The sequence below is a fragment of the Myotis nattereri genome, assembly GCF_964212035.1.
Source record: "Myotis nattereri genome assembly, chromosome: 2".
Taxonomy (NCBI): domain Eukaryota; kingdom Metazoa; phylum Chordata; class Mammalia; order Chiroptera; family Vespertilionidae; genus Myotis; species Myotis nattereri.
Genome location: NC_138076.1, coordinates 131,549,358 through 131,562,626, shown reverse-complemented (window position 1 = coordinate 131,562,626; position 13,269 = coordinate 131,549,358). Strand labels below are relative to the sequence as shown.

The 13,269-nt window shown below is 43.4% G+C and overlaps 1 protein-coding gene across 1 annotated transcript in view; it reads right to left on the bottom strand.

The window, feature by feature from the left end:
• The window catches only part of POC1B (POC1 centriolar protein B), a 110,678-nt gene that overhangs the window by 34,421 nt on the left and 62,988 nt on the right, over positions 1–13,269 (bottom strand). The window contains exon 10 of the mRNA XM_081083321.1: positions 9,628–9,708. Coding sequence (XP_080939447.1) covers positions 9,628–9,708 — 81 coding nt within the window. The remainder of the gene's footprint in view (positions 1–9,627; positions 9,709–13,269) is intronic.

Sequence of the window (13,269 nt, the reverse complement as noted above, 5' to 3'; positions counted from 1 at the left end):
GGGCATGAAGTCCAGACCAGCGGTCACCAGCCAGTGGTCTGAGGTCCAAAGGTCCTGACCAGCCGTGGCGGCGGCGGCGGCTGCAGCATCGGTGAAGAAGGCAACACGCCCCCCGGCCCAGCGTTGGGGAGCACTTTCACACACCACGTTTTGGGGAAGGAAGATGTAAGTTCTTCTATAATAATTTACATTGGCTACAGATAAGAGGGGATGGGATAAGGTGAGGGGGGCGCGTTCAGGACTGGTGCAGAGTCCATAAGGAAGAAGTGCTTGCTACTTTGGGCTGGTTGCAGGCAATATCCTGGAAAGTTCATGTATAAGGAAGAATCTGAGACTCCTGGGGTTCGGGGCACCTGGCTATTCTCTTTCAGATAACTGTGGCGATAGCCACCTGGAAATTAACTCAAAATTCCAACACAAACAGGAATGTGAGCAGTCTTGTCAGCTGGTCCCCAGTAATTAATAGGCAAACCACCTAAATGCTCTCTTTCTCTCACGCTCCCGCCTCCATAATTTAATTTAAACATCTCAGATTTTTTTTTCCTGGTCAGTTTTTAAATTATTTCTCAGCTCTGATAAGAATTCCTCTTTTACTCCTACTAAGCATTTTAGAAACACACTTAACTTTTTTATTCACCGGATTAAAAAAATTACTGTGTCTGATCGCTTGACATATTCACTATGGTTTGAAATTCAGACTAAAAGTATTGTGGAAGGCAACAGAGATGGATTCTACAAAAGCCTATGTTCATTTCCTTTCAAATGCTTGGAGCGGGAACAGGAGGCAGCTACTGCAGGGCCACTGAACCAATGCCTGAAGATGCCACAGACATGTTTCCCAAAGCTTAGTAAGCAGCAACGAAGTTATAAACAAACATACCCAGCTTCAGAAATCATTTACAACCTAAATGCCACCTTATAAACCGTTGCAAAGTTTAGAAATTAAGGAAGAACCTCAAACTTACAGGCTGTTTATATGTAAATCAGGAATGTTCGATTACAGAAAAATAGTGAAAGCAAAAGGTTTGTGCAACATTTTTTTTTACTGATTTTCCTGGGAAAGGAAATAGAGGTTTGGGGACAATAAATTGCATATTGCCATCTTACACTTTCAAAGTTATAAATTTTAGTTTTAGGGCATTTAGTTTTGCATACACTGTGTTCTTTCAAGTAAGTCTTTCCAAATCTTTGCTTACATAAGCAGTTGGGAACTGGAATAACTGAACTAGTTATGCAATGTTGTTTAGCAACCAGGACAAACGGTTGCCACAACATCCGTGGAGACATTCTCTCTGTATCTGCAAGTTTACTCTTTATATGTCCCTGTGTTTTGTCAACACATTAATATTTTCAGATAGCATATTCCATATGACAACCTCCATGAAATGTAAAACCCTTTTCTTCCTAAAAGTAGACTTATGCAGAAATCTTTCCAAAGGGAAACCAATACGCTTTGCTAAAAAATACGAATCTGGGATCAGTGAAATGACATCTAGGAAGGGGTGTGTTTTACCACTTTACTTCCCAAAGGCACAGAAACAGCAGAGTACCTCTTGCACTGATTCAGCTCTTCACTTCACTGATCCCAGAAAAGAAGACAGAAACATCACAGTTCTTTTTCCCTCAGCAACCCCACTGGCAAACAAGGCCAAACCAGAAGATTATCTGGGCCATCCTGAGATCACTCAGGGTTACACCGTATTGTCCCTGGGGAAAGGACATAGGGAATCCCACTGCTGACATCCAATCTGTCAGGAAATCCTTTTGGCTCTGCCTTCAAAATACATCCAGATTTCCATCACTTAGCATCACCTCCTCTGTGAGCACCCCAGGTCATTGCCTCCTGTCTGAGTATTTCACTAGCTTTCTAATTGGTCTCCTCGTTCCCTGTCCACTACCCGCCCCCCATCCCCCACCCCCCCCACCCCCCTCCCCGCCCGCCCCAGCCAATTCTCCACACAGTACCCAAAATGAAGCTTTAAAACATGTCAGATCAGTCCTTCCTCTGAAGGTGACCCTCGGTGACTCCTATCTCACTCTCCATCTGGCCATCTAGCATTGCTCCTGCTTGCCTGCTCTTTCCGGACATTCACGTGACTTGTTCCCTTCATTCCTTCAGTCCTTTACTCAAATGTCACCACAACATGATTCTTGTCTTGGCCCTCTATCTAAAACACACCCGCTTCCTGCCTGCAGTGCTTTTTCCATCTCTGCATTTTTGGTCTACTTTACTACACAGTCTATTTTTAAATTTGTGACTTGCTTGCCTCCCCCACCAGAATTTGAATGTAGTCTTCTCAAGGGCAGGTGTTTTTCTTTTGTTCACTTTTTCTAAAGTCGAGAACAGTAAGTGGCACAGAATAGTTACTCAAGAAATGCTGACTGCCAGCCAAAACTGTGAGCGGCCATGCTCCCTGCAGTCTGCCACATCCATCACCCACTGAGTTAAGTAACCTAAAGACCACAAGCGAGACTGATGCGCTTTTACTACCACGTTGTAGTTTCAATTACTCATTTTGTTTTGTTCTGTTAATCCTCACCGAGGATATATATTTTTTCCATTGATTTTTAGAGAGAGTGGGAGGAAGGGGGAGAGAGGGAGAGGGAGAGAGAGGGAGAGAGAGGGAGAGAGAGAGAGGGAGAGAGAGAGAGAGAGAGAGAGGTGGAAGAGACACATCAACTGGCTGCCTCCCACACACAACCCACTGGGGTGGGCATCTAACCTGTAACCCAGGTACGTGTCCTTGACTGGGAATCTTCAGTGCAAGGGCCAACACTCTAACCACTGAGCACACAGGACAGGGCCCAATGGCTTTGGAGGCATCTAATTACACCTTGCTGTCCCCACCAGGAATGCCCCTATCAAAAGTCTACCCATCTTTGGTCAGGGCAAGAATTGGCCAAAGGTTTTCTTCTAGGTCAGTGGTCGGCAAACTGCAGCTTGGCAAGCTGCGGCTCGCGAGCCACATGCGGCTCTTTGGCCCCTTGAGTGTGGCTCTTCCACAAAATCCCGACTTCTGCGCATGGGCCACGAAGTTTCAATCGCACTGTATGTGCGTGCCCGCACGTGGTATTTTGTGGAAGAGCCACACTCAAGAGGCCAAAGAGACGCATGTGGCTCACGAGCCGCAGTTTGCCGACCACAGTTCTAGGGCAGTGGTCGGCAAACTCATTAGTCAACAGAGCCAAATATCAACAGTACAACGATTGAAATTTCTTTTGAGAGCCAAATTTTTTAAACTTAAACTATATAGGTAGGTACATTGTTATTAACTTAATTAGGGTACTCCTAAGGCTTAGGAAGAGCCACGCTCAAGGGTCCAAAGAGCCGGTTTGCCGACCACGGTTCTAGGGAAGTCCTTGTTTCCTCCAGTCCATTAATGGTCTTTTCTGAATACTCCCATTAGCGACCTTTCAATTGACAATCATGTACACGTGGCAATCTAGTCTACTGCAACTACCACTTGTTTCCTACACTGTGATTTCTGCCTGGTGAGGTTGGGCATTTCTTGAGGTCTTGTGGTCAGCTTGAGTCCACTCCGCATCTCATGCAATTGCTTCATGCAGTATGGCTTTAAGGATTTTGATTGCTGAGCAGCAAAAAACTATAGACACTGATATTCTTCTATGATGTAATTGCAAATTCTCCATTTATTGTAGAGAATTCATTTGACCTGAAATACTGACCCTAATTCTAAAGGTATACACATTACATTCATATTCTCTACACAGTGGCCATAATGAAGATGAGAGCACTGTTTCAGTTCTCTTAGAAGACTGCAGTGTTTTGACAATCAGAGTAACATTGGCAAGATTGTCAATTTCATTTCGTTCATTTATGGGACAAATAACAAAATTAATACTTCAAAACTTAGGAATATGGTTTATCTAAATATAAAAACATTTAAATAATCCCAGAGTATTAAAAATACATTTTATTTACAGTCAGTATTTTTTAAAACACTTTATATTAGGATACAGAAGAGGAATTCTCATTTGCTGCTTGCCTTTTAGGTGGTGTGGGGCAATGCTAGAACATCTTATGTAGCTATATCCTGTCAATAAATGTACTTGTACAATTTTGATGACAAAACCCTGGTCTCATTGTAACTGAATATTTGAACACATTAAAAAGTGTCACTGGATTCTTTAATTAAATAATCTTAAAAAAATCAATATAAATGACAACATAATTGCAATAAAGATTCAAAAACTTGAGATCCATATTATTAAACTACTAGAGGCCCGGTGCACAAAAATTTGTGCACTCGGGGGGGAGGGGGGGTCCCTCAGCCCGGCCTGTGCCCTCTCGCAGTCTGGGACCCCTCGGGAGATAATGACCTGCTGGCTTAGGCCTGCTCCCGGATGGCAGAGGGCAGGCCCAATCCCTAGGTGCAGCCCCTGGTCGGGCTCAGAGCAGGGCTGATTGGGGAGTTGGGGCGCCGCCCCCTGTCATGCACAGAGTAGGGAGGATTGGGAGGTTGAGATGCCACCCTCAGTCACGCTCAGGGTAGGGCCGATTGGGGGGTTGGGGCACCGTCCCCTGTCACACTCAAGGCAGGGTCAATGGGGAGGTTGCGGGGCCACCCCCTGTCATGCACAGAGCAGGGCCAATCAGGGGGTTGGAGTGCTGCCCCCTGTCACGCACAGAGCAGGGCCCATCAGGGGCTGGGAGCTCCCCCTGTCACTCACAGAGTAGGGCTGATAGGGGAGTTGGTGCACCTCCCCTGTCACCCACAGAGCAGGACCGATCAGGGGGTTGGGGCGCCGCCACTCTCACACTCAGGGCAGGGCCGGTGGGGAGGTTATGGCTCTACCCAGTCACAGACACAGCAAGGCTCATGGAGTGGGGGGGGTTTGGGGCGCCACACCCTGTCACACACACAGAAGGGCCGATCAGGGGGTTGGGGCGCTGCCCGCTGTCACACACAGAGCCGCAAGGTGATCAGGGGGTTGGGGAGCTCCCCCCTATCAGGCACAGAGCAGGGCCGATCAGGGGGTTGGGGCGCCTTGCCCTGTCACGAACAGAGCAGGGGGGATAGGGAGGTTGTGGCCCCGCCCCCTGTCACACACAGAGCTGCAGGGCGTTCAGGGGGTTTGGGCGCTGCCCCCTGTCACGCTGATCCTGGTGCTGAGAAGCATATTACCCTTTTACTATATAGAATAGAGGCCTGGTGCATGGGTGGGGGCTGGCTGGTTTGCCCTGAAGGGTGTCCTGGATCAGGGTGGGGGTCCCCACTGGGGTGCCTGGCCAGTCTGGGTGAGGGGCTGAGGGCTGTTTTCAGGCTGACTGAAGCTCCCAACCGCTCCTTTTTATCTTTTTTTTTTTTTTTTTATTCTGGGCCAGCTTTAGCTCTGAGGCTTGGCTCCAGCTCTGAGGCCTCAGCTGCTGAAAGAGGGTATCTGGTTTGTTTAGGTTCTATAATCGAAACTCTGTATCAACTCCAGCTCTGAGATCCCAGCCCGCTGAAAGCTAGTTTCTGGGGTTTTGTTTAGCTTCTATTTTTGTAACTATGTTTCAAACTCCAGGCTCAGAGGACGGCAAGGCAGGCGAGGAACGTTGCAGTCCTCCGTCACTGAAGCAAGCAAGCCTCATGTTAGTTTCAAGCTGCCTGGCTGCCGGCCGCCATCTTGGCTGGCAGTTAATTTGCATATCACCCTGATTAGCCAATGGGAAGGGTAGCAGTCGTACAGCAATTACCATGTTTCTCTTTTATTAGATAGGACTAGAGGCCCGGTGCACAAAAATTTGTGCACCTTCGGGGGAGGAAGGGTGGGTATCCCTCAGCCCCACTTGTGCCCTCTCACAGTCTAGGACCCTTCGGGAGATAATGACCTGTTGGCTTAGGCCCGCTCCGGGCTGGCAGAGGGCAGGCCCAATCCCTAGGTACCTGCCCCGCAGCCCCTGGTCGGGCTCAGAGCAGGGCCAATTGGGGAGATGGGGCGCCGCCCCCTGTCATGCACAGAGCAGGGCGGATCAGGAGGTTGCAACGCCACCCTCAGTCACGCTCAGGGTAGGGCCGATTGAGGGGTTGGGGCGCCTTCCCCTGTCATGAGCAGAGCAGGGTGGATAGGGAGGTTGTGACCCTGCCCTCTGTCACACACAGAGCCGCAGGGCGATCAGGGGGTTTGGGCGCTGCCCCCTGTCACGCTGCTCCAGGGACCAGGAGGCCTTGTGGCTCCGCTGATCCCAGGCCGGGAGGCCTCGCGGCTCCGCTGATCCTGGGTTCGGGAGGCCTCGTGGCTCCGCTGATCCTGGGTTCGGGAGGCCTCGTGGCTCCGCTGATCCCAGTGCTGGGAGGCATATTACCCTTTTACTATATAGGATAGAGGCCTGGTGCATGGGTGGGGGCCTGCTGATTTGCCCTGAAGGGTGTCCTGGATCAGGGTGGAGGTCCCCACTGGGGTGCCTGGCCAGCCTGGATGAGGGGATGATGGCTGTTTGCAGCTGGTCACACCCCCTTCAGGGTGGCGGTCCCCACTGGGGTGCCTGGCCAGTCTGGGTGAGGGGCTGAGGTCCGTTTCCAGGCTGGTGGGTGACTGAAGCTCCCAACCTCTCTTTTATTTCTATTTTCTTTTTTATTCTGGGATATATTTACCTTCTTTGGCTGTCACTGGAGCTGAGAGCCGTCTTTAGCTCTGAGACTCAGCTAAACCTTGGCTGCTGAAAGCAGGTTTCTGGGCTTTGTTTACATTCTGTATTTGAAACATTGTTGCGACTCCAGCTCTGAGATCCCTGCTGGCTGAAAGCAGGTTTCTGGGTTTTGTTTAGCTTCTATATTTGCAACATTGTTTCTTAGAGAGCAGCTGAGAGGCCGGCAGAGGCAGGTGGGGAACCTGGCTTCCTCCGTCACTGGAGCAAGTAAGCTTCCTCTTCGCTTCAGCTGCCTGGCTGCCGGCCGCCATCTTGGTTGGCAGTTAATTTGCGTATCTCGCTGATTAGCCAATGGGACGTGGAGCAAAGTTACGGTTAATTGCTATGTTTCTCTTTTATTAGATAGGATGTCTATATGACAGCCAGTATATGCCTTTACAGAAACACTATTTTACACACAACACTTTAAAAATGCAGACTGGTAACAGCTTATTTTGATCCCAAAATATTGTATCAAATTTACTGCCTAGCATTAGAGACATATGTGCAAGCCACAAAAATACCAATTGGCACACTGCATGCCATAATTCCTTCTGTGTAGCAAAAAGGCATCAGAGTGTAGGTAAGATATCAGTACACTTAGATCTTCAACTCATCCTGCACATAATATTAACTCAAGCCAAGGTAGAAATGGAAACCAACTGTTTCTTATACCACAACAAACCTGCTTTTATCCTAAGAAATTTGACGAATTAAGGTTTAAAGAGTAACCTTTTTATGTCCCATCTTGATTAAATTTCTAAGGAAACTTTCTTCCAGTTTACAAAAACCAAACAAATTGCAAAATAAACAATAACCACAATAACAAAAGCCAAACCCATCTTTAAGCCCTGCTCTTATTGAATTCCAATAGTTCTCTGAGTTTTTAAATTATAATCACAGGCAAAGTACACACCATAAATATTTAATGCAATTATGCTTCATGCCAGAGCAGAAACAAATCTCCCTCACAATTGTGTCTGTTTTGTTGTGGAGAAGCCAAAGAAAAGCAGTTAAGGCACAGACAACAGAGTATGAATTACTCACCAGTAGATAAATGGGAAAGCAAACAGTTCAAAGTGATTTCACTTTAGTTTTCTAACCAATTATCTATCACTGAGCTAAAAACATTACATATTCACATTGAAGAGCCAACCTGGATATGAGAAGATATTTGTAAATGATTATACAATAAGGGGTCAATATCCAAAATACATAAGGAACTCATACAACCTGACACCAAAAACAAAAACAAACCAACAATCCAACCAGAATAGACATTTCTACCAAGAGGGCATACAGATGGCCAACAGACATATGAGAAGATGCTCAATATCACTAATCATTAGGGAAATGCAAATTAGAAGCACAATGAGCCATCACCTCACACCTGTCAGAGTGGCTATCATCACTAAATCAACAAATAACAAGTGCTGGAGAGGATGTGGAGAAAAGGGAACCCTTTCGTGCACTGCTGGTGGGATTGTAAATTAGTGCAGCCACTATAGAAAACAGTATGGAGATTCCTGAAAATATTAAAAATAAGAGCTGCCATATGGTCCTGAAATTCCACTTCTGGGTATTTATCAAAAAGAAATAAAAACACTAATTTGAAAATACATATGCACCCCTATATTCACTGCAGCATTACTAGTAACAGCCAAGATACAGAAGCAATCTAGATGTCCATCAATAGGTGAATGGAAAAATAAGATTTGGTACACACACACCCACACAATAGAAAATTATTCAGCAATGAAAAAGAATGATATTGTGACATGTGTGACAACATGGACCTAGAGCAGTGGTGAACCTGACATGTGTGTCAGAGGTGACACATGAACTCATTTTTTTGGTTGATTTTTCTTTGTTAAATGGCATTTAAATATATAAAATAAATACCAAAAATATAAGTCTTTGTTTTACTATGGTTGCAAATATCAAAAAATTTCTATATGTGACACGGCACCAGAGTTAAGTTAGGGTTTTTCAAAATGCTGACACGCCGAGCTCAAAAGGTTCGCCATCACTGCCTATAACATAGACTAGCTGACTTTGGCACCTGTGGATTATCATCCAAGGATGGATGACTCCCTGCTATCAACTGCTAGGTGGCAGTTATGCCACCTCCATAGCACAGTCCATCGAGAACACCTGGACTCCTCGGGCCATGAAGCTCTGCAAAGCTGGAAAGGTAATGGCAGCAAGAGTGAGTCTCAAAGTGTGGACTGTCTGCTAAGTCAGGAATGCCCAATTGTAGTCTAAGAAGGCAGCACATCTCCAAACCACCTACTTTTTCCTTCTCTCACTATAGGGACCAAACCCCACTCACCAGAATTTGTGAATTTCAGCACACCTTTCAGTAGTGACACCATCATAGGAGTGTCATCAAGACCTTGTCTCTCCTCTCATTTGTTCTTATGATCAGTTGCACTGACTAGCAGAATTGACATCAACAATGATCAGCCTTGCAATGACTAACAGACTCAAACTGATATGCTGAGACACTCAATTTTTGAAGACTTTGGCTATACTGAGTAAATAAGTTATCTGTATGGAATTTTTATAAACAAAACTGCAAGTATTAGGAATACTTTTGAATGTCTGCTTAGTCCACCAGGAGGAATTAACAAAGGTAAACAACTGCTTGTAAGGAGACAAGTAAGTGTAACACCTCTGAAAGGCAATTAACAAAGAAGAAAATCTGTTCTGTGACAGCAAGTGAAATGTCATCTGAGTAGCACCTTGAGAGGAGATGAAACAGTGAGTATGGATTAGACTGCGTTTGAGGTCCTCAAAATGAAGGTTTTTTAAGAAATTGAGCTGCTCCCCCTTGTGGCTATGTAGACACATTGTAAATGACTTTTTGTATAAAGTTTTTCTATGCTAAAATGTTAGGCTACTTATTAGCCCACTTTTTATCACCTCTCTTTTAAAGAAAAATGGATTGTGCCAAATACTGAAATGCCACTTAAATGTCAAAGAAAACTTACGGTGGTAGAACCAAAAGAAAGGATGTCCACAACAGGGGGAGTAGAGGTCCGCAAGTCAGTTACCTCAAGCTTTGGATTAATCTGTGTATATACATAAGAAAAGTTAATATTAGAAATTTATATTATAAGAAACTGGAGGACATTTGTAAAACTTAGAGAGCATTTCCTAATATATTCTAAATTTAAAGTACATTAGTATATTCATTAACATGGATATAAAAATTTTAAAAATATTAGCCTATTGAATCTATCAATGTATAAGAAAAGATTATGACCAAGTTGAATTTATTCCAGAAATAAAAAGTTAATTTTACATTAGAAAATCAATATAATTCACCTAATAAGGGGATTTAAAAACAAAATAAAATGACCCACCTCAAAATGCAGAAAAAATCCTAGCCAGTTTATTAACACAAGAAAAGGAAACAAAAGTTTTTAAGATGTAAGAATTGGAATAGAAGAAATAAAATTGTCATCATATATTATATAATTGTCTATGGAGAAATCCCCAAAGAATCCACTGCTACATCATTAAAGCTAAAAGAAAGTTTACTAAATTGAAAATAAATTGTATGTCTGCACTTCAAGATAGTTAGAAATATAAATTTCAAAAAGATATTTACAATACCATAAAATAAATACATCAGAATCTATATATATAAAAGCCTAAGTGACCATTCGACCGGTAGCTATGATGTGCAATGACCACCAGGGGACAGACGCTCCGTCTGGTAGGTTAGGTTGCTGCTGGGGCCCTATCAATCCCGAATCTGGTTCAACCGCACCCTGGACCCAGAGAGGAGTGGGGAGGGAGCCCAATTCCTCATGGAATCGGCTGTGGGTTAGCTTGCTGCACCAGATTCCCTTTTAATGTGAATGAATCCGTGCACTGGGCCACTAGTACACATATAAAAATGGGTATAGCCCTGACAGGTTTGGCTCAGTGGACAGAGCATCAGCCTGCGGACTGAAGGGTCCCAGGTTCGATTCTGGTCAATGGCATGTACCTTGGTTGCGGGAACATCCCCAGGAAGGGGTGTGCAGGAGGCAGCTGATCGATGTTTCTCTCTCATCGATGTTTCTAACTCTCTATCCCTCTCCCTTCCTCTCTGTAAAAAATCAATAAAATGTATTTTTTAAAAAATGGATATGACCTATACAGGAAAAAATAATCAAACTCATGTAAAGACACAAAATAAAAATTTCTAACATGAGCTCAGATGGAGAGCCCTGTATGTACAGAAAATAAATATAAAAGGAAAATGGTACCTCAAATCAACAGAGGAAAGGTGATTTATAGTTGAAAAAACTGGCTCATTACATGGGCCCCTGACTAATATACTACATACAAAGGTAGATAACATATCAACTAGAAATCTAAGTGTTATGTCGTTACAAAGTTAATAAAGATGAATATATAAGAATATCTTTATTCTTATATACCCTCCAGGGTCGAGAAAGACTACTAGTACTTACACAAAAGCTGCAAAAGCAAAACCACAAGGAAAAAGAAAAAAAATATTAATGCATCTGATTATATCAAAAGTAAGGATTTCTGTTTAACATTGAACATCACAAAGTTAACACTCAGATGATGGAACAGAAGGAGGTAGTTATGATGTCTAAAACTAAAAAGGGCAAGTATTTAAAATCCATAAGAAAAACCTACAAATCAACGTGAAAAAGACAGAAATCCCAAGAAAAAAATTATAGGAAAGAAAACCTGGCAGCTTACCAGCATATAAAGAGGTTTTTAGGAACATTAGTAATTAGAAAAGATTAAAGGAAAATAGTACTTGACACCTATTAAACCGAAAATACTCAAAAGCTCAATGACGCCAACATCAATATCAGCACTGTTTGTAATGCAAAAAAGAAAAAATAACCATGGCCGAAAGCCCCAAATGTTTATCAGCAGTAGGGTAGATACATAAATCATGGAGATTACTACTGTGATAAATTCATCAGAATCCCACACAGTGAAAGAAATGAACTACAACTACATGCAACAACATGTAAATGTACAAATACAGAGTGCATACATGATTCTCAGGATTTTAATATTATATTAAAAAACAGATTACAGAGAAATATACTCAGTATGATTTCATTTGTATAAAGTTTAAAACCATCAAACCATACTTTTATGTGAAACATAATACTTTTTTTTAAAAAAAAGCAAAGGAATAATTAACTAGAGTGGCGACTACTTTTGAGGGAGGTTATTTCCGAATTTGAGAAAATAAAATTAAACCACATCACCACCAACTATTTATTGCACATTATGAATAGAAGTGAACAAAGGGCACCAAAGACAGCAGAACTTGTTATGAAGTGAATGATAGAAGTAAGGACTCTGAAGAACTGCAAAGAAGAACCTATTGTCTGAGCACCTGGCGAGAAAGGCCTCCTATGGAGGACACAGAGCTGAAGACGGCTCCTTTAACAGAAGGTTTCAAACACACACACACACACACACACAACACAGCAATGAGGTAAGAAACCTTTCTGGGCAGACAGGTGAATGCTGACTTTTGCACAGGGTAGCAATAAGAGAGGTTGGCAAAGGTCAAATTGTGAAGGGCGGAGGAATTTAGGAAGGCACAATAAAACTGGAAGCTAAAATGTGCTTTAGAAAGATTAATGGGACAGAGACATGCAGGGTATCAAGAATAAAGCAGGGATAAGAGTGAGGACACTATTGTAACAGTCCTGGGCAGTGGAGGTGAGGGCAGAGCCAGAGGTTAGAGATGTGGAATGATTTTAAAAGCTCTTATCCTATTTGACGGGTATAGCTGTAGTTTTGGAAACATGAAGAAACTTTTATAGTTATTCAGCCAATTGTGTTAGAGGCAGAGTTATATACACCCAGTCATCGCCCTGCTACAGTAAGAAGAGATGAGAACCTCAGGGTGAGAAGGGGGACTAGCCTCTCAACACCGTGCTCCTTCCTGGCTGTCCACAGAGCAGGACACACAGCCCCATCCTAGGAGTTCTGAGGCCAGAGTTAAGGCGCAAGACAAGAAATCTGCGGATGACAGCGTTCCTTTCCATCTTAAGACAAGCTGTCCTAAGAAATTTCTTGCAAACTTTCTATTCTCTTTTATCTACTGCCACCTAGTGTCAATATGAAATTGTTTCCCTATGAAAAATATAATCTGGCTTTACCACCTGAACCTGGAACTGCTCTAAAAATCTAAATCACGTGGAAATAAATGGTCAGCATCTCTCATTGAGAAATGCTTGAGCTGATATAAGTTGGGAAACTGTTGATGTAACAGCATTTTATTGTATTGTGGCACAAGTTACTGACATATACATTAAACAGAGCAGGAAATTCTTACTAAGTAAAAGTTCACATTCTTCTCCATAAAGAAAATATGCTGGGGATGGAGGGGGGAGGGTGACAGTCACTGTTAAGTTCTTTGCTAGCTGACCTTCAGGAATACCAACACTACCTTCTACCTTTCCATTTTTATTAAAAGGAGAAACCTTTAATAATTAATTGCCTCAAAATGAAGTGGGCCCTTAGGAGAGGCTGAATGCTCTATCACTGAACACAGGGCATATAATTGAGAGATTCATGCAAGAGGGAGAGGTTAGTCTATATGACCTCAGAGGGTGAAAACCCCACTCTGAGAT